This window comes from Arvicanthis niloticus, chromosome 3 (genome assembly GCF_011762505.2).
Source record: "Arvicanthis niloticus isolate mArvNil1 chromosome 3, mArvNil1.pat.X, whole genome shotgun sequence".
Taxonomy (NCBI): domain Eukaryota; kingdom Metazoa; phylum Chordata; class Mammalia; order Rodentia; family Muridae; genus Arvicanthis; species Arvicanthis niloticus.
Window position 1 is genome coordinate 53700470 of NC_047660.1, and position 27958 is coordinate 53728427.

At 46.5% G+C, this 27958-nt stretch overlaps 1 protein-coding gene across 1 annotated transcript in view; it reads right to left on the reverse strand.

The window, feature by feature from the left end:
* The window catches only part of Scara5 (scavenger receptor class A member 5), a 94786-nt gene extending 67945 nt beyond the window's left edge, over positions 1-26841 (reverse strand). The window contains exons 1-3 of the mRNA XM_034497983.2: positions 26495-26841; positions 21927-22053; positions 4913-5041 (exon numbers count right to left, since the gene is read on the reverse strand). Coding sequence (XP_034353874.1) covers positions 4913-5041; positions 21927-22041 — 244 coding nt within the window. The 5' untranslated portion in view covers positions 22042-22053; positions 26495-26841. The remainder of the gene's footprint in view (positions 1-4912; positions 5042-21926; positions 22054-26494) is intronic.
* Positions 26842-27958: the final 1117 nt, after the last annotated feature.

A 27958-nucleotide genomic window follows, 5' to 3' on the forward strand; every position in this document is an offset into this window, starting at 1 on the left:
CACAGTCGTTCAGTGGTGGAGCCTGGAGTTAAACCACAAGTTTGGCCTCCGAGCCCAGAGCCTAGTGGGAACAGTGCTCTTATTACAATATGTGAAAGACATGGAGAAAAAATAAAACTGTCATTTGACCCATTATGTTTTAGACTATGGCTGTGTTCCATTCTGAGATTATGAAATGAGTGGCTGGGCTGGGATTGTCTTAAAAACTAGAAAAGATGGAGTGGAATCGGACAGAAAACCATCAGTGGGATCAGATGTCTCGTGTCAGGTTTGTGTGTGGGCAGGCTGTGATGGAAAATGTGCCAAGGTCATGGTAATAAAAAAAGGGGGGGGGGAGGAAGGAAAAGACAAGACACCGAGTCAGGTCTACTCTGCTGATATTATAAGTAAATAATCTAATATCCATATACCAGAGAGATGTTCTGAGAGCACAGGATACAGGAGATGAGCCAAAACTACATTTCAGTTTAGTTGACTGGAAAGGAAATCAAGGAAAAGAGTGACAGTATCAATGGCTGAAATAGACCAGTTCCTCTCTATGTTGGGTGGGTGTCATCTTTAGATATATTGACCCATTTAATCTTCACAGGAACCCAGTGTGGCAAGTCGGAATGCCAGCTTCCCCTACTTTCAGTATAGCCACCCTTATATTGAAAGGAGAGGTTACAGAAAGATCAGGTGATGTGGCCAACATCACATGGTGGTGGAGAACCTAAAGTTCAAGCCTGGGGTCGGGGTGGGGGGCTGGTTCCAAGATCCACACTCACTCCAGTGTGAACTGCTTCACTACCCTTTCTGTCTTAATACTCTCTCTCTCTCTCTCTGAAGACTACAGAGTTCAGAATATACTGAGATGAATATGTGTTCACATCCTCAGCTATATAACTCTAAGTCTCCAAGCCAAATGTTCTGGAAGGGAAATTCAATATTTATATATTTAGATACTTGATTAAAGTGAAAATAACCATCTTTTTTTCCCACTTGAACATTTTTCCAAGGCTGTCTCTTTCCTTCCTCCCTCCCTCCCTCCCTTCCTTCCTTCTTTTTTTCCTTCCTTCCTTCCTTCCTTCCTTCCTTCCTTCCTTCCTTCCTTCCTTCCTTCTTTCCTCCATGCATGCATTTGAAAATAGGCACCTGAAGAACCAAACCAAACAGATGAAAAACTGTGAGGAAAAGCCAATTACAACACCCTTCTCTGTTCTAGAAGGGACTGAGGACATTGATGAGGAGACTGAAATACATCATGATGGGAGTCAATGAGAGCAGGCCTAGGAAGGGCAAATGCAGAGGCCTCGAGAGGAACATACATGAGGTGTCCCCCAAAATCCCTTCCCTGTGGTCTATGTACTTTCTATGGGTGAACTGCAGATCTGTCTCTCAGTTCTCATTTTAATTACTTCCAAATTCCTACAAGGTATGACAGGTGACAGCTGACTCTGTCCAAGTTAATTACTTCCTCCAAAGTGATTTTAATGACCTAAGATTCACAGCCTTCTGGGGAGAAAGCAAGCTTACTTTTCACAAATGTATACCTCCTTCTGCAACCAGGCAGGAAAACTGTCTCTGCTAACCTCAGAGTCAGAATTCTGTAACATAATGGGCGATGGCCTTGACAGCAGCCACAAACACAGGGCAGAATGTCACAGGATTGTCTTAACAAAGACTGATGGTATCACTCGGACCTCCAAGATGACTGATGTGATCAGAATCTACAGCACAGAGGCTGCATGCTCTAAGCATACTTCCTCGTCTGCAGGTTTCAGGGATCAACTTGGTTGAAACAAAGTGATTGAAAAGTGAGCCCTCAGTTCAAATGACAGTTGGCCAGATCTCCCTTAGTCTGAGGACGCCAAAGCTCTAGCTTTAGGAATAGGACATTTTTTTTGCATAAATTTGCTATGTAACATAAGCTACAGTGTGTGTGTGTGTGTGTGTATGTCTCTCTGTGTGTTTGTGTGTCTCTGTGTGTGTGCTTCTGTGTGTGTCTGTATGTGTGTCTGTGGGTGTGTGAGACTTTAAACTCACCCTGAGCACCCTGAACAATTCTCATGATTGAAGATGGTGATGGCAATGGCCAACTGTTGCCATTAAGAAAGAGTTATGGCTGAGCATGGTAGTGAATGCTGATAACCCCAGCACTCTGGAATCTGAGACAGAAGATTACCAAGAATTTGAGGCCAACTTGGGCTACATTGTGAAGTCTAGTTAAGCCTGGGCTACAATACAGGAGAGCATGTTGGGTGTGGATAGCAAGTTCTGCCGGAGAGGAAGCTTCCACAGTGAGAACCTAAGAGGCAGTCAGTCTTATAAGTTTGGGATCACCCTGAACCATCTGTCCCCCATTTCCCACCATCTTGGTATCTCCTAGGAAGAAACATCTTAGAAGTATTTAGTTAGGCCATCAAAAAACCTTCTCCCCCAAGACAGGTAAGAACCTCCTCAAAGACTTGTGCTCAGTACCCCATTCTCCTTCCATTGGGAGAGACTATGCTGCCTGTACTTCCGTGGGCTTCCCTCATGACACCTCCCCCAGAGGCTGACATGATTATCCAGAAAAGAACCTAGGGAGATGACAGTGGCCACACCCTCAGAGCCAAGAGATCTGTTCTAATCTGCTCAATTTTCATCAAGTACAGGCAGTAATACATTACGGCAAAACTTACAGGTTCAAAGGTGACAATGATAACGTAAAAACCCTGCTCAAGTTTGGACAACTTGAATAGACAAGGAAGCCTGGCAGCAGTTTCGCGGGATTGGGAAACCACACCCTGCCCTCTTTTCTGAGTTTACAGGACATCATCATAAATCGTTTCTGATCACAAAGCCAAGAAAGAGAGCCTCTCTGTGTCATGCTGTACAGTACTGGCCCTCAGAGAGTATGTCTCTGCTCTGAATGGATGTCAGTCTTCACGATATTCACCCTTTGCTTGTAGGTCCAACTTCAAGGAAAGTAGAATGTGTCTACCCTTCTCCAGGCAGCAGCCCTTCAGATATCAGAAGAGAACGTTCCTCCCCTCCATGTTTCTCTCAAGATGAGATGGTGTCCTTCCACTCCCGCCCTCGGCCTCTGGAGTCCTATCCCAGGTCCCTTCCCTCCCCTCTTCCTCTCCTGGAAACCCCCCTTTGGTCACCTAAAAGTTTCTGTTCAGAGTAGTTGTAACACTATGGCTTTCATGCTGGGCTGAGAGACTTTCCAAACATTCCAGAAATTTGTTATGGTGTTGGCAGCCAAAACCACAAGACTCAGATCCCAAGCTCTCACCAAACAGCCCAAGAACATGTTCAAATCATCCCCTGGCTGGCTTGGCCCATGGTAGACCTCGCTGGACACCATCCTTTGGTCGTTGGGATGAATCATGAGTTTTTCTCAGTGTTGCTGTTGGCCACCCTCAGTGCAGTGCTTGGTGATACAGGCACCACCCCTGAGACCCTGAGTATGGAAACCTAAGGGCACAGGCAACACCAACTATCTTATTACAATGCCCAAGTGGCTTGTCCCATTTGATGCCGAGTGAGTCAAGATCAGGGAGGTCCTGGGCATCGCTCGTAGGGTTTCCAGCAAAGGGTCATCTGTAAGGGCTGAACCTCCAGAGTCTTGCCCTCTAGTTAACTCAAGGACCCCACCCTGAGCAAGTCAGCTCTGCCTGGTCAGCAGCCTCGCTCCAAACAACCCCACCCTCTTTCATGCTACAGCCATTTTTCCCAGAGTGCACCACCCCAGCACCACCTACATCCTAGCACAGAGCCCATTGCATTTCGCCTTGACTGGGCTTCAGTCGCCTGACCCTGAATCAGCTTCTAGAGCAGAAACTCCTTGATAATCCCCCGGCCCACGTTTAGCTGGGTCTCAGTCCTACACAGTAGGTTCTCATGTAAGAGAGAGAGTTCCCTTGGCCTACTTTGTCAAATAGTCTATATCTCCACTGAGAAGGTGATAAATGAGTGGCCCTTCTTCTGAAGAGAGCCAAGGAGAGACTGCCAGAGCCTGGTTTTACAGTCTCTATCATGGTGAGATGACTTGCAGGTGGGAAACCGGGCTACTGGGAGCAGGTCAACAGGCTCCCACTGGATCCCTTTCTTGTCTTTTCCTTCCTTCCTTCCTCCCTTCCTTCCTTCCTTCCTTCCTTCCTTCCTTCCTTCCTTCCTTCCTTCCTTTCTTCCTTTCTTCCTTCCTTTTTTTACTTTGTTTCTTTTTTCTTCTTTCCAGACAATATCTCTTTATATAACCTTGACTCTCCTGGAACTCACTATGTGGATGAGGCTAGCTTTGAACTTACAAGAGCCACCTAGCTCTGCCTCCACAGTGCTAGAATTAAAGGTGTGCGCCACCTCTCCCCTGGATCCCTTTCTAAATCTTCCAACCTGCCTTGCCCTGGCTACAGGCTGTGCTCCCCCTCCCTACACCGTACCCATCAAAGTCCAATCTCATAAACAAACATGATGGAAGAGCCTGTTTAGTTGAGATAGAATCTATTCTAGCGCCTTGTGACTGCAAAGGAAGCAGGCTTCCGGTGCTGTATAACTATTTTGATGATACCACAGGGAAAGAACTAAGATAAACCCCAGCCTGCTCAGAACACACCACATCTCAGAGGCTGGGGAGTCCTGGAATAAGGCATATGCCCCATGATGATGCAAGGACAGTCAGAAGTCACCCTGGGAAACTGGATATCTCCTAGTGGCTTCAGAGGTTCCACATTCTCAGATTGCTTCCCCTGCCAGTCTATCCCACATGGAAAGACAATGCTACTGAAGAGCCATGTCCAGTCAGAAAGAGCAGCCAGCATCTTCCTCTGTGGTTTCCATAGCAACAAGGGCAGCCTTTGAGCTTATGACAGTGAGAATGGGAGCAGAGCCTCCGAGTCTTCCTCTCTCATCCCCAAAGGTGTGGACAGAGAAGGACTGCTCTTACCTGCTAAGATGAAGATACCCACAAGAATCAGGAAGACCAGAAGATACAGCCCCAGGACTGCATGCTTCAGCGCTGACAAGGAGCCCAGCTGTGTACAGCAGCCACCCGCACGCCGTTTGTGACATGGACCTAAAAGAGTAAAAATGAAACGGAAATGAAATACCTCTTTTTTTCTTGTGAGGTCTCACCTCTCCGTCTTGCATACAGATGTTTATGCCCTTCTGCACATCTGCAACACAGCCACTGCAGTCAGGAACACTCTAGGACCATCACGCACTGCTCAGCTTTTTGTTCTCCCCCTGTCATCTAGGAATAACCCAAACAGGTTTGTGTGGTCATCATAAACCTGCCTCCAGGTAATAGAAACACACTAGAGAAGGCTTTAAGACGCTTTAAGAAGCATCATTATCTCATCCAATCCAGGGAATATGAAGAAAAGTTAAAATAAGAATTGCTGTGCTCACACGATGGCTCAGTGGGTGAAGATGCTTACCTCACATATCTGGAGACTTGACCTCGGTTTCCTGAGCCCACAGAAAGCTGAAAAGAGAGAACTGACACCACAGAGTTTTCCTCTGGCCTCCACAGGGCACTGTCATGTGCACCCACATATGCGCATGCACACACACAGGTTAATAATAAAATTTTAAAATGGGATTTGCAAGTTCCACCTTCTGCAGTGATTAGGGACAAATGGGAGAGAGCACAGGGCTCTTGCCAGATGATAGACAGGGGCACTTGCTCTGGAAGAACTTGAGGGCTAAATGAGACCAAGAATTTTTGAGACATGCTAGAGCGGTGGTTCTCAGCCTTCCTAATGCTGCAATCTTTTAATATGGTTCCTTGTGTTGTGGTGACCCCCAACCATAAAATTACTCCATTGTCACTTCATAACTGTAATTTTGCTACGTTTATGAATTGTAATGTAATTATCTAACATGCAGAATATCTGATATGCCACCCCTGTGGGGTTAGTGACCCATGGGTTGAGAACCACTGTGCTAGAAGGTTCTGCATTGAGACCTTAATTTTAATGTTGGTAAATAATTAAAAGCTAAACGAAAGGGAAGATAGAAATAAAATGCATATGAAACCCAAATCTGATCACTAGCTTGCAAACTTGGGTTTAAATTTACCAAAAAACATAGTAACTTCATCCTGTGCAGTCAGACCACCAGCATCTGGTGAAAATAAAACAACGATTGTTGTCATCGGCCTTACGGACTGCGCGTCCAGCTTCTTTGGGCCCACATCCAAAGTCAGCTAACTGAATGGCTGATGTACTAGTTGGTTTTCTTGTTGTTGTAATAAAATTCCCCAGAAAAGCAACAGGGAAAGAAGGTATTGTTTGATTCAAATGTGTTGTCCATATCACAGGGTGTCAGGAGTGTGATGTCACTGCATCCACAGACAGGAAGCAAAGGGGAATAAACGCTAGCCCTCAGCCCACTTTCTCCTTTTTATTCACTGCTAGAATCCTAGATCATAAGATGCTGAAGCCCATATTCAGAGTAGATCGTCCTTCTTTAGCTAAACTTTTCTGGAAAGACCCTCACAGTTACACTGAGGGAAGTTTTTATGGTTATTCTAAAACCTGATGAAGTTCGCAATCAAGAGTAACCATTATACCTGTCAACATAGTTACTTGAGAGACTGAAGCAGGAGGATGGCAATTTAAGATTGTCTGGGCTACATGGGTAACTTGGTGAGGCCTTGACTCCAAATAAAAATAATAGGACAGTTGATAGTTTCATGGTAGAGTGTTTGTCTAGCAGGCCCTAGGCCCTGTCCTTAGTATCACAAATAGCAGCTACTGCTAGTGACAAACCTTGCATTAGGACTCAGGTGACCTGTCAATTCAATTTGTCCTTCAAGGCAGTCCTTAAAATCCCACCCAGAGGCCAAGAAACCTACAAATCTCTACCGCTACTATGTCAATTAAAAAAAGAAAATAAGAGACACTTCTCTACCCTGTCCCAGACAGTTTATCGGAACAAATGTGTGACATTGTTTTCAAAGAACAATGCTTTGCTCTCTGCTCCTTGGAAGTGACCAACCCCTCCAGAGGGACTGTCCTTTACAGTCCAGTGTCACAGACTGGAGCAAGTACTGAGAAGAAAAGGGTTGGCAAGAGATGCTGAAGTCTTTGGTATTTGAAAAGCCTTTGGTACGTTTCATTGGCTTTGAGAAGCAGCAAAGACCGTGTTTTCTCTCTTGAGAGTCCTTACTAATAGCCTCTGGAGGTTTTGTTACCACGGGGAAGTAGTGGGTGGCAATGAACGCCTTTGGATCCAAACAGTTCTGGATTCTCAGAGGTGTTTGACTTGAACATGTTCCCATTCATACACGCCATGTTATTGTAAACACTGCCTTTAAAACACTAAGCAGGATGGTTGCAACAATCTGGCCATAAAACATCAGGCATGACTCAAAGCTATCTGCCAAAGAAATAAAAGTCAATGATCATCATTCTCCTCAATCCTTAAATGTTAGCAAATTTTGAGAGTCAAGCTGGTTTTCCACTAGTATTTGAATAGAAAATCTTTTAAACGTACCTGAAATTATCTTTCTAGAATTTTCTATCTCTTTCTATGCTAGAATCCAGCTGGTTTTACTCTTGCACATGTAGGCTCTGGGAACACTTTTTTCTGCTTCTGGTGAGAGTCACTAGCTGTCTTAGTGACACTTTACAGAGAGAAGCCTGCCTTCTGCAAGAGCCAAGGCAGTAGGCACAGCACTGTGTAATGCTCTACACATTATCACAATGGGAGTTCCATCTGTCTTGCTCTGGGTCTCCCTTCCCTGAATCTCAGAACATGTAGGAGGAGGACACTGATGGCTATGTACATTGCTGAGTCAAGTCTAACCTTTGCCATTTGTATGCATATTGCTAGCTCACCACAGGAAGAGGGTTGAGTTACTCATTGCATAGTGGCACAATATTTTTTTGCACCCCACCTGCGATGGATCCCTTTGTCAAAAACCACAAGACTAGACCTTCCTTTGAAATGGCAAGGTTTTTTAGGAAGCTTGAATCCCTTCCTATATATATACTAAGAAAGGAGTCAAATACAGCAGGCTAGGGGCTTCAGACATATATCTTTACAAATCTTTGGACAAGCAGAACAGAAATATGATGGCAAGATGCTTAGAGAATATAACACCAAGGAAAAGACTAAGATGAAGACTGAGAAGGCTTTGTTGTTGTTTCTCTCTCTCTCTCTCTCTCTCTCCCTCTCTCTCTCTCTCTCTCTCTCTCTCTCTCTCTCTCTCTCTCTCTCTCTCTCTGTGTGTGTGTGTGTGTGTGTGTGAGACACATCTCTCACTGAATCTGGAACTCACCCATTTGGCTAGACTGACAGACAGGCCAATGAGCTGGAAGCATCTCCCTGTCTGCGCTGGAACTGCACGTGTGCACTCACTGTAAAGTCTGGTTTCTGACCTGGACTGAAGGGGATCGAAGTCAGGTTCCCATGCTGTGCAGCAAGCACTCTACTGACTGAGCCATCTCCCCAGACTGAAGAAAAGTTATTGTTGCTTGGCCTTTTGGCTAAGATCAAGTGTAGAAGCAAGTGTAGATGTTTTTTTTAGCAAAGTCTTTATCTTACAAAGATGACAAATTTGGGACATTCCTTGCATACCCCTGGCTTCTTCAGAAAATACATGTGTAAATTGCTGTACAGTAGTGTGTAACCAATAGATTTATAAGCAGCCACAGAAGTGTAAAGGCATGTCCTGGTTCTCCCTTGCCTCCATCCCAGTTCCTAGACCAGGGCTTGGCACACGTCAAACAACAAGAGCAACCACTGCCCTCCAGTAATCCCAGAGGACAGCAAGAAGGCATGTGAACAGAGTGACGTGGTCCAGTAAGTGCTCGGGCAGAGGTGGTGAGTCTGTGTCTGAGGGGGAGTCTCCATAGAGGGATCTCACACTGGTGACCTGAAGGACAGGCTTGACTGAGAGGCTGATGCCCCCGTCCCTCCAGCTTCGTGGCTCAGTGAGCAGATGTTGTAGATTCAACAGCTGAGACTCTGAGAAGAAAATGTTCTTCTTCCCAATGCGAGAACAGTTCTGAAGAGAGTCCTGACAAACCTGCTAGTCATTAGACTTTGTTGTTGTTTGCAGCTGAAGGGACATGGAGACCAGACTGATGGGGAGAAAATGGTGAAGGACAACAAAAGCCTTTCAAGCCAGAGCCTCCCAACCTGTGGGTTGCCGCGATCCCTGGTGGGGGGTGTCAAATGACCCTATCACAAAGGGCCCTGTAAGACCATCACAAAACACAGATATCTACGTTACAATTCATAACGGTAGAAAAGTTATAGTTATGAAATATCAACAAAAATAACCTTATGGTTGAGGAATCGCCACAACATGAGGAATTGTAAAGGGTTATAGCAAAGTTGAGGTTAGGAAGGTTGAGGAATTCAAGCTCTAAGGGGATCATGGGAAAGGTATTCCCTCTGGCTATGGCCTCTGAAAGAAACAGCCAGTGACCAGGAAGTCACTTGATGGGCAGGATTCGAGAGGTCAGCAGAGGTTGAGGCCAACAGCTCTAAGCAAGTTGAAAACCAAATCCACATAAAGTGACCTAAAGAAAGAGCTCAACGTGCCAGCATAGGAGATGGTGATCTAGGCTCAGCGTGCCAGCATAGGAGATGGTGATCTAGGCTCAGCGTGCCAGCATAGGAGATGGTGATCTAGGCTCAGCATGCCAGCATAGGAGATGGTGATCTAGGCTCAGCGTGCCAGCATAGGAGATGGTGATCTAGGCTCAGTGTGCCAGCATAGGAGATGGTGATCTAGGCTCAGCGTGCCAGCATAGGAGATGGTGATCTAGGCTCAGTGTGCCAGCATAGAAGACTTCTGGAGCCTCTCCATCTTTAAACATCTGTGCCTGCATGCTGTCTGTACTATTTGCCATGGCTGTGTTTCCCAGGCTCTTACATTCTTGACATCATCCCTCTGTTGAAGTTAATTTTATTTAGAGAAAACTGTAACATCATCACACATGAGTTAACATCCTCCCAGTAAGTAGATAAATAAATACCTCACTGTTAAAATGACAACAATGCACTTGTGTGTGACTCAGTCCCTTTAGGTGCTGATGTATTGAACATAGTCACATTTGGGGAAACACTAACTTTGGTGACTGTAAGACAATTACAACTTCAAGATTAAGAATGTTCTGGAAGGGACTAGGGAGAATGGCTGTCGGTTGAGGGCTTGTCTTTAAAGCATAAGGACTTGAGTTTTATTTCCAGAACACACACACACACACACACACACACACACAGCCATATTGGTACAAGCTTGTAATCCAACAACTAGGGAGATAGAGACAGAGGACCCTTGAGATTTGCTGGACAGCCAGTCTAGCTTACTTGGTGAGTTCCAAATTAGTGAGAGACCTTATCTCAAAAGAAAAAAAAAGAGGTGTATATCAATTGAGGACCAACATGCATGAGTGCCCTCTGGTTACTTTTCATACACACACATACACAGGCACACACATATCCATACATATACACATGCATGCACACACACATATACATACACACATACATACACACATATGTACATGTACATATATATATGCACATGCACACATACATGCATATGCACATACATGTATACACACATACACAAACATAAATACACACATACATATACACATATACACACATACACATACATACACACATACACATACATACACACACATACACACACATACATACACACACAGATACATATACACACATTCACAAATATTCTGGAAGGCAGTACACTGAGGATTATTAAGTATCACCAAGAGAACTATGCTAGGACCTCACACATGTCTCTCATTATGTGTAACTGTTGGCATGAGCTTCTGTCCACCCCACATACTTCAGTGCTGCAAGACACCTTCTTGTTTCTGGGAGTAGCAAGGCTTGGTAAGGTTCTCTGCAGGAACGAGTGAGCACATTTATTTTTGCTGGAAAGGTCATCTCTTACATTGGTCTCATACAAATAAATAATTGGCAAATTTCTACTTGGCTACAAAATGCAACTTGGAGCAAAGCTTTGTTCTGAAAAGGCAAACGAAGGCTCGGCTCTCCTCACACACCCAGGACTTCCAAAGACCACTAGGTGCCCACACAGGTAAACCATGAAATCAGTTCCCTGGAACTGAATTAACTTTCTTTGACATTCTTTGGGCTAAACTCCACTCTGCACAGTCTCAGTCTGATTCAGTTATGAAATCTGGGGCATAGAAGTCCATGGTTCTAGAATAAAACACTTGTCATAGCAAGAGAAAATGTGAAGACACATTTTTGGACAGAAAATGAATTGTCTATTTATTAGGGGGAAAACATTTTATTTCTTTTGATAGGATATATCCAAAATGAGATTGTCTTAAAGTATTTTTATTATTCCCAGAGGTTAGAAGTGTGGAGTACTCTTACTAATGGGAGCAAGAGTGTACCCAAAGAAGAGTGTCAAGCAGCCCAGCCCTGCCACAAGGGCAGAAATGGGTGTGGGGACTCTGGAGGGAGATTTAAAGACTATCTGTCACATAAGGGCTATGAGGCCACATTCAAGCATTCCAAGCTGTCCCTCGTCAATATGCTCTTCCCCTGAAAACATAACTTTCACTTCCTCTAGAAATAATGTTTCAGTTTTTTTAGTTATAATTTCAGAGCCTTTGTGGAATTAACTTCTTAGATTTGTTTTTCTTCTGATCTACAAACGTGCTTGCAAGTTGGGTCTGATAAATCAGGTATTTATCTCCAAAGTAACTGGGTGGAAACAACAGCAAACAGGGGATGGGATGACTCTGAATCCACCAACTTGACTCGTTACAGTCACGACAGTCCTTTGCCCTAGTTTTCACTGGTCTGGGGACCATAAACAGCAGGTGGGGCCAGCGTTTTATTACTGGGAGGAAACTCGGTGCTCGGCTCATCCAAGGATCTCCATTAAACCTGCCCAAGTCTGACCTCATAGGATCAGCTTCATTCTCACGTGGGTTACTCACTCATCCCTCACGTTGTTTTCATTGTACAATAGGCACAATGAGAGGTGGCCCCAGATGACCTTTCTCTGCTGCTGCTGTAACTCTGTGCCTTTAATGGGGACTCCATCTAGCTTTGCTCAGAAAAGGGAAGAAGACACATAAGGGCAACGTGAAGGAAAGCCTCTGGCCTGAAGGGACACTGGGCCATGCAATAAGTCTTACTAGGACCCAGAAGGGTCCTAAACATCTTTGATATTGTGATATCATTTATTGTGATATTTGATTTGCATACAGTGGTCTTTTTTGTATATTCTGGAGAAATCTCCCCAAACCCTTGAAACCTCAAGAGTAAAGAGAATGTTTTTTGTACATCAGTAACACAGGTTGGGGCACCTATGGAGCTTTAATATAAGCCTGGCCACTAAAAGGAGCAAGGTACACAGAGAGAGGTGGACGTGCAGCCTCCCTCAACCCCGAAGAAGCATAAAGGGATATAGGCTGATCACAATAACTAGTGAGTTACTCAACCATGCTAGATAATTAGATAAACCAAAACAAAGTATTAGGTTCTGAGGGCTTTGAGAATTTGTGGATGATGCTGGAAATGATGTCTCCCCAGAGGTTATGGGGGTTCTGTGCTCCTAACCCATTACCTCATCCTACACAATGCTTCCATGTGGTTGTTGAGCAGTGTCCTTGGTAACACGTATTGTGATAAATGGGGACATGTAGTTAAATAGTGTTTTCCTGAGCTCTGAGCCACTGCAACCAATTAGACCAAAGGAGGAGGTCATGGGAAGTCTGATTTATTGTCAGGGTTAGAAGCATAACACACCTGGGGTGCATGAATGGGCTCTCTAATGGGGACAGTGTTAGGATAAGACCTCTCTGTCTGTGGGATCTGATACTATTTGCAGGAAGATACTGTCATAATTGAAATGAATTAGAAGACAACTAGCTGGTCATTGATGGAGAGAAGCCCCTCCATCTTTTTGGTGTTGATTGTTGAGGGGAAGGGTGGAAAAAGAAAATCCAACAGCACCACTTGGTTTGGTTTTATCCTATCTCAGGACAGCTGACTGGGCTACAGGGAGCAGCAAATAAGGTGATTCTGCTCCACCTCAGGCACAGGTCAGAGCAGAGGAAGTGCAGGGGAAGGGGTGCAGGTAATAGGAAGTGGTCACCTTTATTATCAAATGGGTCTGAACTTTCCACACCCATTTCTAAGAAAAGGAGAGACGGTGGTAAAAGGGGCAGCCTGAGCTAATTCTACCTCATGGGGCTCTAGTACAGCCCCTTCTAATACTTCCAAATTGTCTTATCACATTGTTTCTGTGTCCCGGGCCCCATTTGTTCCCCCAGGTTCCTCAGAATAAAGATTCTCTGAAAGCAATCAAGGCTTGTGCTTATCTCCCAGAGAAAACCAATGTAGGGACAGCCTGTTGGCTGCTCTGTGCACCTGCCTTTAGAGCTAAGACTGAGAGATGGAAAGCAAATCCAGGGGTAAAGAGCAGGCAAGGTGAGCCAGCTAGCCACCAAGTGGGATGGGAAGAGCCATGGAGTGTACAAAGAATGGATGACTAATGGGGCCTGGTGGACACTACCACTATTTTTTCTTCAAATGGAATCATATTATATCAGGTTTATATAATGTATATAATACAATTTTATATATAATATATGATAATGATAATGGTATATGATATTTATTATATTATATAATGTTAATATAACATATAATATTTATATATTATATATAATACTATATATAGTACATTATATGTACATTATATATATTATAATATATATATATATAATGCAGTTAAGCCACTAGAGGTGATAGTGCTTGTCCCAAGAGTCATAGACTATCTAACAAAATTCCCAGTGCCAGACAGAAAAACCTCCCTTCGAGTTGTTGGTCAGAGAAATCAAAAAGACTCCCAAAACAATATAGGCTTTTACCGTGGCCTTTGTTTGCCTCTTAGAACTTGAAGGTGACAGAGCCCCTATTGCTGAAGTCACCATTATTTGGATACATGATTCAGAGGAACTGACCTGGAGAAGCCACCTCCTCCCTGAGAAGTATCTGAAGATTATTTGTTTGTTTTGGTTTTTCAAGAGAAGGTTTCTCTGTGTAGCTCTGGCTGTCCTGGAACTTGCTCTGTAGACCAAGCTAACCTTCAAACCCAGAGATCTGTCTGTCTCTGCCCCCCAAGTGCTGAGATAAAGGTGTGTGTCACCACAGCCCAGGTAGTATCTGAAAAATCTTTGTAAGCTGACAAGAGAGAAAACCAATCAATAATCTTACCCAGCTGTAAAGCCTACAGACCACACCAATGACCAACACGGCAAGATATCCCCAAGGGTACAGTACAAGACATAGTGCCCATGTCTTGAAGGTAGTCAACAGCTGTCTAAATCGGGCGTAAGGCCAATTCAACAGGAGAGAATTAATGTCTGGTACATTAAACATAGACAACTACTAACTCCTGGTGGCTGGTGAGGCCATAGATACTAAAGAAAAACCTACTACATCTGCTTACCTAAGCCAGCATAAGTCCTAACTGCACTCTAAATACGTATCCTTATGCTCATGGTAACTGTAGCTCTTGCTCCTCCTCAGAGAAGCTTCCTTTTGCAGCAGACGGAGACCATTACAGGAGGCCATGACTACTCAAATGAAGAGAACGGTTGACTGTGGAATGCCTAACTCCGACTGATGCATCTATAACACAACACCCATACCCACGGCTGAGGGAAGAGGGGGCAGAAAGATTGTAAGAGTCAGAACAGGGAAGCCACACCCATGAAATCTCATAAATTTGATCACCTAAACAAGACTGATACAATGTGTCAAGGCGGACAAGGATCGGATGCCCAACCACTAGATGAAGAACTACAGGCAATGAATGGCCGCTGAGAGGAAAAGATCTGCTTCTGCTAGAACAAGCCCCTGTTGGGTTTTCCAGTATTCAGTGGTCAGCCCTAAACAAATGGGAGTAGTCGGGGGGTGGGGGCAGTGTGAAGGGTGGAACTGATGTCAATACAGCACACACATACGAAATTCTAAAGAAAATAAATACATTTTAACTTAAATAAATGAAAGGCAGTGCCCTTGCTTTAAAAGGATACTGCAAATACAGGGGAGGAGGGGATGCTGCCTAAACATCCAGGATTTCAAACAGCACTAGGCCTACAATTCTGCCTAAATTCAGACCAAAAGATCACCTTCTTGGGCTGGAAAAATGGCTCAGTCAGTGAAGTGCTCTCTTTCTAAACACTAGGTTTATCCTTAGATGAACCTGAGTTCATCTCTAGAAGCCATGAAAAGGACTGGACACAGCAGTGCATACTTATGATCCCAGCACCAGGGACAGGCGGTCAAGCAGATCCCTGGGCTGATTGCTCAGCCATCCCAGATTGATCAGTAAATTTCAGATCAGAGAGAAAAACAAGGTACATGATGCCTGAGAAACAACACCAAAGGCTGACTGACCTCCGACTTAGACACACACATACACACATGTGTGTGCACACACGCTCCACAACAGACAAACACCCCACGAAGATCGTCAGCTTGTAGAGTAGCCCCAAATTCCAGTAAAGATTATAATTCCTCTCGTCTCTGTCAAATGCCTGAGCTGAAAATGTTTGTAATGTGGAAGTGGCGGACAGACGGACAGACACAGGCTAGTCTGCATCCTCCATCCCAGCTCCTTCCCTGCTGTGCCTGAGTGAACTGGCTTCTCCTTTAGGCAGGGAAAGAATCAAGTTTAATGCCCCTGTCTTCTCTTCCTCCCTTCTGCAAGCAGCTGCAAGCAAAGGCTTTGGAAGGGTCACGTGGGTGTCTGCTTTTGAAGACAGGAAGGTTGAGCCATCATGAATAGGACTGAGCTTGGTGTGTCCCTGAAGGCTGCAGCTGGGCCACCTCTACCCCAAAACAGAGCAGGGTGTGCCGCAGAAGGAAGCTCAGCATATTTGAGCAAAGAATAAACAACACACATTTAATGCTAGGTTTGTCTGTGGTGTTGTATTTAGGGCCTTTCTTCCTTTTTCCCTCCCTCTTTGCCTCCTTCCCTCCTTCCCGCCTTTCCTTTTTTTTTTTTTTTTTTTTTTTTTTTTTTTTTTTTTTTTTTTTTTTTTTTTTTTTTTTTGGTTTTTCGAGACAGGGTTTCTCTTTGTAGCCCCAGCTGTCCTGGAACTCACTCTGTAGACCAGGCTGGCCTCAAACTCAGAAATCCACCTGCCTCTGCCTCCCAAGTGCTAGGATTAAAGGCGTGCGCCACCACTGCCCGGCCCTTCCCTCCTTTCCTTTTCCTTCTTCCCCATCTCTCCAAGGATTCCAGGGTTTCAAAGAGATAAACAGGGGAACACATTGGATGGAGTGTCTACTGTCGTACATGGTCTTTGGGGTACATTGGCATTATACTCATTTAAGGATGAGGACTCTGAGCAAAGCTAACCCCCAGGCATCAGATGGCCTGCTCCTATGCACAGACTTCTAGATAATAATAATAATAATAATAATAATAATAATAATAATAATAATAATAATAATAATAATAAAGTGTTCTAAGGCCTGGAGAGATGGCTTAGCAATTAAGAGCAACTGAAGACCCAAGTTCAAATTCCAGCACCCACTGGCAGCTCACAACTGTCTGGAACTCCAAGATCTGACAGCCTCACACAGACATATATGCAGGCAAACACTGATGCACATAAAATAAAAAAAAATAAACAAAATCATTTTTTAAAAAGGTGAGACACCCACCAGGCATAGAACAGGGTCCAGGAACTGCCATCACCTTGGGCCTGAGGCTGCCTGAGGCATGAGACAGAGTAACTGCAACTCAGAAAGGAAGTTTTCCTAGAAAGGTCCCCTAGCCTGAGGTGGCCCTGTAGAGCAGGGCTTGGGAGGAGGACACACCTGAGACCCCATGTCTTCTCTCCTCCCATCTCTTGCTAGGGCCCCTCGTACCTGAACCCAAGGAGACATGAAGCTGAGTACAGAAGTGTCAAGTGGAATCAGAGACCTACACAGAGGCTCCTGCACCAGGCCTGGGGACCTGTGCCTATGGCCACAGTGGCTGTGGTGGCCTATGATCTGACAAATTCTCTTTCCCTCTCTTGTCTTGGAGAGGAAACCCAGTGAGACACCAAGCCGCCAGCTTCCCCAGTGCACACAGCCTAATCTAACAGTCTTGGCTCAATGCTCTTATCCAATAAGACATGTCTCCTAGTGCTACAGTACTGAAAGGGTTAATGCCCATATTCTGCTGTAACCTGTAAAGGGCAGTGACCCTCAGTGAGGTCAGAGCCAGACCCTTGTGTAGCCACCCAGCAGCTCTCAGCTATGCCAAATGAAGCAAAGATGTCTGATGGATGGAAGGTAGATGTAGCAAGTCCCCTGGGAGAATAATTTAATTTTATGGGGAAGAAACGAGGGACCAGGGAGTCCAGGCTACAGGCATCCTGCCACTACCAGAAGCACATGTAACTCATTACCTTCCCTGGCTTCCCATGGGGAGCCCTGGATGACGCCACACGTGTGGTGGGGGCGGGCTGAGGCCTCGGGGAGAGCAGGACTGTGTTTTCCTAACTCTAACACCTCTCTCTGGGCCTCACAAAAAACAAAAACCACGCTTCAGAGCAAGCTGACCCAGCCAGGCACCTTCCATTCCCAGGACCCCTCTGTGTGCTAAAGCCAGCCTGGCGTAGGCCTCAGCTGGCTGAACAGGCAGAGGAAACAAAGGCTGGAGGGGGGAAGGTGAGGAAGGGTGGGAAGGAGCCTGAGAGGGAAGGAAAGGATAGAAATGGGGACTGGCTGCCTCAGCTCTGAGTTTCGGTTTGGAGGGATAACCGGTGCAAAGATAACATGGCGCAAAGAGCCTTTCAGGTCTTTTCTGGGACGGTTCTCCTAAACATTTCCGATCTTACATCCCTTACGCTATTGTCTAGCAGGCTGTAGCTCTGCCTTTAACCTCACAGTCTACAGTGGGCTCCATGGAGGCTGCTGGGTGAGAGGACACAGGAAAGAAGAAACAGCCACAGAGGTACAGAGAACCTGAGCTACTGAGGCTACTGTGGAGGCGGGAAGCTTGAAGGATGTGAGGGTGCTGCAGACAGCAGGGGTTGAAAGGGGCCTTTTATGCGGGGGACCAATGACAGACCCTTTTCTCATCACCTGGGAAACAAAAATAGAGGAGTAGAGGCAAGGAAAGGAGAGAAAGGGACAGAAGCTAGGCGCAAGGAGAGAGGGGGAGAGAGGGTGAGAGAGAGCGAGAGAGAGAGAGAGAGAGCGAGAGAGAGAGAGACACGAACTGAGAGAGAGGAACTGAGAGAAACTGAGAGAGAGAAACTGAGAGAGAGACAGAGATAGAGAGCAAGCAACAGACAGACACACACATAGGAGAGAGAGAGGAGAGAGAGAGGAGAGAGAGAGAGAGAGAGAGAGAGAGAGAGAGAGAGAGAGAGAGAGAGAGAGAGAGAGAGAGAGAGAGAAATAGATTGGACAGAAGGGAGAAACAGTCGTGAATAGTAGAAACTACAAGGTGGTTGCAGGAGACATGGTGGAGGAGGCCCTTCCTGTCGCCCGAGGACACTCTCTGACAATGGACTCTCTAGCTGAGCATGTGACATGAGGCTTCAAACCTCAGCTCTCTCCCTTCTCCTGGACATGCAGCTTCCATCCTCTGGAGCTCCTACTTTAGCCTGCGAAACACAGGATCTCTCTCTCTCTCTCTCTCTCTCTCTCTCTCTCTCTCTCTCTCTTTCTCTCTCTCTCTCTCTTGCACCATACATACACACACCATACACATATCATATATACACACACATACACATATCATATATACACCATACACACAGCATACACAAACACACACACACCATACACACCACACACACAATACACACACATCACATATACACCATACACACACACACACACACACACACACACACACACACACACACACACACACACTACCTAGAGAAGAAAGAGCCAGACTGCTAGAATACACTACATTTTACAAAATGATTGGTTGTGGTTTATGTCCCCCAAACAGTCTCAGGTGTTGAAGCCTCCTTCATCCATAGGCAGTGAGTGGATCTGGTCTTGAGAACAGAGACTCCTGAGGGTTCTCATTAATCAGCACCATGATGGGCTTGTAATTTGACATCATTTGTAGGTGATGGAAACTTCTGAAACCTGGGTCTGCTTGGAAGAAGAAGGTTATTGAGGCATGTCCTTGGGGACTGCAACTTGTCCTGGACTACTCTCTGCTTCCTGGGCACTATGAAGTCAAAAGCTGGCCTCGTGTGCCTGTGCTCCAGTCACCACAGTGTTCTGCTCACATCAGGCCCAAAGCATTGGGTCTAGCCAAACGTGGGCTAGAACCTCTTCAACTGTGAGCCCCCAAACCCTTCCTCCTGCAAGGTGTTCCTCCATCTAACTGTTTATACCCACAGTTCTTTCCTTTCTTTTTTTATACATAATTTATTTATTTTTCTTTTATGTCCATTCACCTGTGTGAGAATTTCGGACTCCTTGCAGCTGGAGTTACAGAACTGCTATATGGGTGCTGGGAATTGAACTCAGGCTGGGCCATCTCCCCAGCCCCACCCAAGGTTCTTAAAGTCCCATTTGCATTAAAGCCTGAGTCTTAAGCTAGGCTGTGTTTTAAGGATCTTGCTCCATGCCAGCCTTGAGGAAGCACACTCATTCTCCACCTTGGAGGAGGCAGCCCTGAAGGGGGCCCGGAGAGCGGCCAACACTTCTCAGTTTTAATCTACTGAAGGCCTCCGGGATGGGCCTGGCCCAGGCTTCCATCTGTTTGTTATCTCTTTCCAGTTTCTCCTTGCCTCTCTTGGACTCACTCCTCTCCTTCCTCTGTTTTGCTCTCCAGAGAGGAAAATCAGAAAGGAAATTTTTTAAAAAACCACCAACATCCTTCCAAAACAAAGCCACAGATTCCGTCTTTCTGAAGAACACTGGGGACTCCATCCTGAAGTGGGGTGAGAAATGAGAATTTGGGTTCCTTGGCCAAGTGATCAGGGGCTGGGCTTTAACTGGCTTTTAAACTGGGAAGCATCATCTCCAAGTCTGAATTTAAAGAGACACACCCCTACTAAGGCAATGACCTCAGAGATACCAGCCGTATTCTCTTCTGGTGGATGAAGACACTGGCCTAGAGTCAGTCTGTAATCCACAGCTCCTGGCTTCACTGCACCAAAAACTGGGGCCCAGAGAAGCCCTGCTTAGGACAGTAGCAAGGCTGAGAACCCCATCAATCACCTATGCTCTCTGGCAGATTCCTCAGGTTGGCACCAGGAAACTCAGAAGCTGGGCTCATTGCTTGGTTTTGTTTCCCTGATCGAAATGATTGTTTTTGGTCTGAGGTCCAGAACATAAGGAAGAGAGATGGGAGAGGGGAGGGGGAAAGGTGGGAGTTCCAGTGACACCCCACACTGCAGGCTTTGCTCCTACTCCTGGTGTCCCAGGTTGACCCTGGGTGACTCCCTTCAACTACTCACAAGCACAGTCCTTTCTGGCCAAACCTGGCCTCTTTTACAATGTGCCAGTGAGAATAGAACTGAATCAAGAGCATGGTTCAGCAACATCCTTGCTGACTTCCTGAACAAGGCAAACAAGTGCACACATGTGCACACACAGGTGTGTGTGTGTGTGTGTGTGTGTGTGTGTGTGTGTGTGTGTATCTTGTGGCACACACATGTACACTTTTGTTCTCTTGCCCAGGCATCGGGACACTGGCTTAGTCTGGGGAACAAGCTGACAGAACCTTTTGCCAACTCTTTGAAAATCTTTGTGTGATGGTTTATCTTGATTGACAACTTGACGGGGTTTAGATTCACCTTGGAGACACATCTATAGGTGTGTCTGGGAAGATGTTCAGAGAAGTTTAGCTGAAGTGGGAGACCCACCAGCACTATCCCATAGACAGGGTTCCCCAAGTAAATAAAACAGAGCAAGGGAGCTTAGCAACCCCATTCATCTTCTCTGCATCTTGACTAAGGATGCAATGTGGCCCCTGACACTACACCTGTCTGTCATTATGCTCTGTACTCTCAAACGGTGAGTCAAAATGGTACGGTCATTCTTATGCTTTTTTCCAGAAGCCACTTCCCTGCTTTGCCTCAACATCCACACCAAGGAGACTGCTCTCACGCCTGCTCCTCCTCCCACTAGCAATCACGAGGGCAGGCTCTGCTCCATTCTCTCTCCAGAGCATCCCTGACACCCAACACATAGACTAGAACTCAGGGGAAGAGCTAACTGCTGAGAGTCCCCACGGGTGAGCCAAAAAACCCTTACTTCGAAGCTTAGATCTCCTTGTCTGCCCCTCCTGCAGGGACTGTTCCCTTCCTCCTATCCCGGATACCTCTTCCTTTCCTATATCTGCCCCTATGAGAAAAAAGACAGAGCCAATGCTCCTGAGAAAGGCTATGGACAGTGTCACAAAGCAAAGAACCAGGTTGCACACTCCACCGTGGACGAGGCACTGTCTCTAGCCTGATGCCCTTCAGAACAACCCTGTAGGCCTCATCCCTTTTCTCTCAGAAGTAGGACGGTGTTCTCCTCTTCCACATAAGCCCAGTGAAGAGTGGGTTTGTGCCTGAAGCAAGCTTTCATTAGGTACTTGCCCAATAACAGTACAGACATTTACTAATGCCTGTCTGTCAGTGCGTAGAGAACAGGCACTGCCAATTCCATGCTGGAGCCTCTCTGAGGGACTGGTGAGTTACGGAATATTTGATGTCCTCAGTCTCAACACGCCCATCTATAAAATGGGTTCTCATTTTGCTAATGACATAGGTTTATTGAGATGAATGAGTAAAGTCATAAAAGAGACTTTGAAGATAGGACATTCAATATCTGCAGAAATAGATGGGGAAGGCAGGAGGCACTGGGGTAGCCAAATCGCAGTGGAAAGCAGGGCCTTCAACACCTCAGGAAGAGCTCCAAAATCCAAGACAGATAGACACACTCACCATCCTCACACAGGTTCAGCTTGGACAGGCTCCTGCCGTCAAAGGGTTCCTCAAAGATGGAGCTGTTGTCACGGTCACTCACAGTGTGCAGGTACATGGCTTTGTTGTCCATCATATCCTGAAGCAGCTGAGACACCAGGCAGCACAGGGGGCAGAGGAGACATAGAGTCAACTATGTGATCAACAAATGGTATAAGTAGGTACCTGCCCATACGACTCCCAGCCTGGAGGTGCCCACCCATGTGACCTCAGCCTGGAAGTCCCTACCCATGTGACCTCAGCCTGGAAGTGTCCACCCATGTGACCTCAGCCTGGAGGTGCCCACCTATACAACCCCCGGCCTGGAGGTGCTCACCCATGTGACTCTAGTCTGGAGGTGTCCACCAAAACAACCCCTGGCCTGGAGGTGGCCACCCATGTGAACCCCCAGCCTGGAGCAGAGCTCTTTCTACCCCTTCAGCAGGAGCTGGGAGCATCATCCAGGTTCTTGGGACACCCCCCACCCCCCCCCCATCTCCAGTTCTCCCCACTCAGTGCTAGAAGGCCAAGCACGGGCTCTGTCCTTTCTTTTCAACAGCCCTCTGTGGGGCTGGAGCCTTAGGCTGGGGACTCCATGGCCACACTGGGAAGTACTTGAAAGAGACTCTGTCACCCAAATGATGAGTAGAGAGTAGCTCCTACAAGCAGTTCTCAACCTGTGGATCATGACCCCTTTGGGAGTCGAACAACCCTTTCACAGTGGTCACCTAAGACCATCAGAAAATCAGCAGAAAACACAGATATTTATATTACAGTTCATAACAGTAGCATAATTACAATTATGAAATAGTTTTAGGGTTGGGGGTCACCACAACATGAGGAACTGTATTAAAGGGTCACAGCATTAGGAAGGTTGGGATACACTGCATAAGCTTCAGTGGCCCTGGGAGGGTCAGATAATTACAAGAGGGAATTTGGAGGCACAGATGCATTGAGATGAGTTAGCATCAGATGGTCCCTAACCCCACAGCAGGCTATGGCAGGAATTCATCTCCCGAGGAGTCTAGGGGGTGAGTGTTCTCCATAAGTCTTACTGAACAACTGTTGGTCAGGGGGCTTCTACCTGCTTGTTGCCCCCAAGGGCATCCCAAGCTCCTGACTTGAGAAACTCTCACTTGAAGAGACCCAGCCATGGTATTTGCATAACAGTGTGGACCACACCATCCCATTCTGCCTTGCATAATTGTGTGACTGGAAGGCCCTCAGAGCCTGGGGCAGAAAGGCAGTATGAGCCCCAGGCTGGAAGGGATTTTCTGAGTTCTCTAAGATGAATTTGCATTCTTTGTGTAATGAGAAAAATCCTTTTTATAAAACCGAATCGCAAAGTGTCTGTTTATACAAAATCCTTTGGCTTTTTCCTCACGTACACAGCCTGTAATTTTACACATTGCTTTCAGCACAAATCTAACTGAACAGAAGTGTATGTCAACTTGTTTTCCTGATGTTCTTTAGCTGTCTGGCTATTGAACCAAAATAAAGAAGAGGGGAAGGGGAGGGAAGAAGTAGAGGGAAAGGAAGGCAAAGAGGTAAAAAGAAGAAAAACTAAGTCAGATGGGAGAGGCATTTATTTCTCTTCAAAGTGAATTTTGGAAAAAAACAAAGCCCAAGAAGATGGCACAAGCCCTGGATGAAACAGACACACTGAGATCCTGAGAAACAAGCAAGACCCACAGCCTGGGTGAGATGTACCTGGAAGGTACTGGGAGGGAGACAGGGAGACTACAATGGGTTTTGGGAGTCATCCTTCCCTCTTTAGAGGCAAGGCATGAAGGAAGCATCCATGAGGACAGAGAAGGAGGGGAAAAGGCAAAGCAAAACCATGTGTCTCTTTACAACTTGAACTTGGTCTACCAGAGAAGCTTCCAGAACAGAAACTTGGCCTTCGGGGAGGAGAAGAGGCTTAAACTGACCAGTGGCTAATCAACTAACTACCCATCTACTGATCCTGGAGTGATGGGATCTTTTGCTCTATCATTCCAGGTAATGTGGTGCCATATTCCCTCACTCTGGCTCACCCACTCAGGTACATACATATATACACACAGGCACTCAGACACTGGCCTTTCTTCCAGTCTATGAGAGGCACCGGAGAGGGAGATGGTCCTTGGGTCTATCAGGACTTCTCCCATCCAGCCATTCTGTGCCTTTCCCCATGGTGTCCAATATGCTAATGCACTAACACTGGCTCTCCATCCAAGCCCTCCGCCCAGCAACAGCCTCTAGGTGGGACACTGGATGGCTCCAGCTCTGCTCAACTATAGGGGATCCTCCCTGGTCTCAGGATGTGTGTGGTCCTTCCCCTCCGGCCTCAATCTTAAGAAACTACAAAGCTGGAGGCCACTGTCTCTGCAGCCTGTGATAACCCTTGCTCTGCCAAAGGCAACAGTGTCTGCAGCCAAAGGTCCCCAGAACCTCTTTCATGCCACCTTCCTTCTCTCCTGACCAACTCCAGACCACTGTGACCTAAAATGTGTCCACAGCAACCCCTCCTAGCCATCCTCCGCACCTCCTGGATGGACCGAGCAACAGCCTAGAGAAAGAGGCTGGGGTAGAGTAGGTCCAGATGTGAGAGGGACGACTTCAGAAATGCTCAATTCTTCATTACTTGGAAACAAAATATAAGCATGTTCTGGCTGCCCTGGTTTTATGTGGGGCTGTGTTTTCTCCAGAGCAGGTTCTGAACTCTGAGATCCTGTTCTACCATCTTTAGACCCAGTTTGTGTTCTCAGGCACGTCACAGCTGATCATCTAGAGTAGTGGTAATCATGGAAGCTGCTGATGTGTTGGAGACTCCCCTTGGGCCTCAGACTGATTGTCCCCTACCCTCCACCCCAAACCTCCTGAGAGCACTTCCTGGGAGCACTTCCTGGGAGCACCTCCTGGGAGCACCATGAACAAGGCAGGAAAGCAGATCATCATTTTATCATTCCCATTTTAAAGATAACCTAACCAAGATCAAAGAGGCAAGAATGACAAACTGAAATAGTCAGAGGCAGTAATTAGATGGATGGTTCAGGGGTCCACACACACAGCACTGACTCCATTGTGGGCTGCTGTATCAATGGTATACACATATGTCAGTCACTTTCAGTGGCCATCTTCAGGGCATCTGTAGCAGGAGCTGCACTGGGCACACCTTGGAGGAGCAGCCAGTGCACCTCTGTAAGGGCATGAGCAGAGGAGAAGGCTGGAAGGGAAACCTGGGCCACATGGATGGAGCCACAGGTCCCCTGGTGCTCGAGGAGCCTGGACTTCAGCTTTGCTAATCAGGGGGAAGCCACACTGTAAACAGGGTGGTTCTACTCACCCCTCCAGGGGGTATTATGAATTATTCCCCACAAAGGATGGGGTAGGGGCCAAGCTTTGCTTCCAGAGTCCATCTGACAGCTGCTCCGGGGCACCCTCGAACTGTGCAGGTGCGGGAGAGCGGGAGGGTGAGAGCTCACGTCACAAAGGCTCCTTTTTCTCAGTTTGGGAAGGTGGTCACTTTGCTGATTTCATCTAGCCTTCTATGCGTCACCCCTGTGATGTGAAATCCACTCTGCTGACCACCTCCCTGGGGAGGGGGAAGGCAAGAGGACACAGTGAGCGTCGTGAGCTGATGCAGGAGCGAGGACTTTTCAAAGCCATACAAAACAGTCAAAAGAGTTTGTAAAATTTTTCCTCAGCAGGTAGGGGAGGGCTCAGAGTCCTGAGGACTCCCTCTTGCTCAAAAAGTTCCAGAAATGAAGTTATGAGGGGTTTCCTTTGGGGGAAAAAGCGGCCTCAAAAGTGGCATGAGACTGAGGTTCGAACCCTGGTTTTGGAAGTTTCTCTGGGAGCAACAAAAGGGCTAAACTGCTGAGGCAGGGAGATAGACCAGGGGCCTCACTGCGACTCTGAATCTTTTTCTGTGGGCTCTTGCCTCTCATTTGGCAGGGTTTATAGCTTCTCTTTAGATTGCCTGGTTTCTAAAACTCATTTAAACCAAATAAAGTCACTGCAAATCCCTACCCCCCACCCCAAGTTTCCAGATAGGTCTTAAACCTTTTCTTTTTCTAACTGTACTCAGTTCACTGGATCCTAACTCACAGTTAGAGAAATCCAGATGCTTCACTAATAATCTCCTGCATCATTTGACACACCTTGGTGTGTTTACACACACACACACACACACTCACACATGTGCACATGTACCCATGCATGCACACACGCACACACACTGCATACAGTATGCATATACATTTATTCCCTGAATAGATTCTGGAGCTATGACATGAGACATAAGACAGCCAGAGATGTCACTGAAGCCACAGCATCCCTTTGGCATCCGGATGCAGGCTCACACTCTACAGCCCTAGCAACTGAGTCCTGGGGCCCATGTGTGTCTACAGGCTCAGATCCCTGGGACCCTCCCACCTGGAGCCAGACAACTCCAGGGTCTCTGTCTGCAGGACTTCCCAGAACTCAGCTTCAGCAGCACAAACCTTCCTTCATCTGCCCTTGGGACCATTACCCAGTAGCTTCTAGGTCAAAATGTCAAAACTCACCTGTTTGCACCGAGCTGAAGCTGAACCCTGTCCCTTCAGTTCCCAGCGATCGCCATGGTAGCCAGAGAGCTGACTGCTACCCCACGGAGACCCAGAAAGTAGTCCCTTGAAGCTTGTCCCCACAGCCAGCCAAATCCAGATGGAGTCATATAGAAAGAGGCTTCAGGGTCACCTAATGATTTAGGTCAGGGCCACAGAGTCACTTCTATGGGAGGACCAGTTCAACAAACTGGCTGAATGACGGGTCTGCACGTGGGACTCTCTGTCTTGGTGCAGCATCGGTCAGCCTCAGAAAGCGATCCGGAGATATTCTGTGGAGTCACCCGCAGCTCTGCTAGGTACTGACTGGGTGGGAGGTGCTCCAACCTCCAGTCTTTATTTTTAAAAAAGTTCTAAAAGCAACTGCTAGAGGGAGTCTGGACTACGCCTGCCCTCTTGTGGCCACCCTCAGACTTACACCTCTGCCCCGAGTTTCCAGCCCTTGGCTTTGGGACTCTGTTTTCAAGGCTCTCTTGGCTCAAAATACTTTTTGGACAGCTTCTGGGAAAATGGCAGCTAGACCTGGTTTATGACACACCCAAGGAAACTAGTCTTGTAAAAATTTATTGTAACACGGAACTGGCATGTCTCAATTCATTCAGCAAGTTTGGCATTTCCTGAAGTTACATCCACTCCCAAAAGACTTGGACGGTTCACACTGGGGCTATTTAGAAGAAAGTCTCGGGGGTTCTGAAAGAACTTCCCAAAGTCAAGCTCAACACAATACAGTAACAATGCCAGGGTCTGAAGACTGCACAAGGCAAGAGAGGACAGGCCTGGGAGAAGCCAGCTGGTTGAAAGTCTGACTGGGCCTCAAAGAACTGGGAAGCTCAGCACAATCCCTTGTAATAAGGAGATACACTGGGCTGGAAGATAGCTGAGTCCTCAGGGCTCTGACCTCTCAAGCAGGACCCCCAGCACTCATGTAAAAAAGACCGTGTGGTGGCACACACTGTGACCCCAGTGCTGGGGAGCTGTGGACAAGAAGATTGCTGGACTTACTGGCCAGACAGCCTAGCTTACTTGGTGAGTTCCAGGCCAGCAAGGGGGCCTGTATAAAAACCCTCAAGATAGAATGACATCTGAACTTGACTTCAGTCTCCTCCCCATGCACATGTACACACATACAGATACACACAGTAAAATTAAATACAAATTAAAAGGGTTAAAAAGAGATCCAAGCAGGTGTTTAAAAAAAAAAAAAAAAGCAATGAATTCGAATGAGAGCAGTGGGAAGACAGAATATCAGAGAGACGTGCCATCCCTCCCCCAGGAACCCAGTGTGAGCCATGATTGGATAGATCAGATAATGGATCTGGACCGCAGTGTGCAGAAGCTAACATTCATAAATACACTCCTGTTTGCTGGTTAGACATGAGAACAGAGTTTCAAGGTCGTGTTTCTAACAGGGGAAGAGTCTGCCAA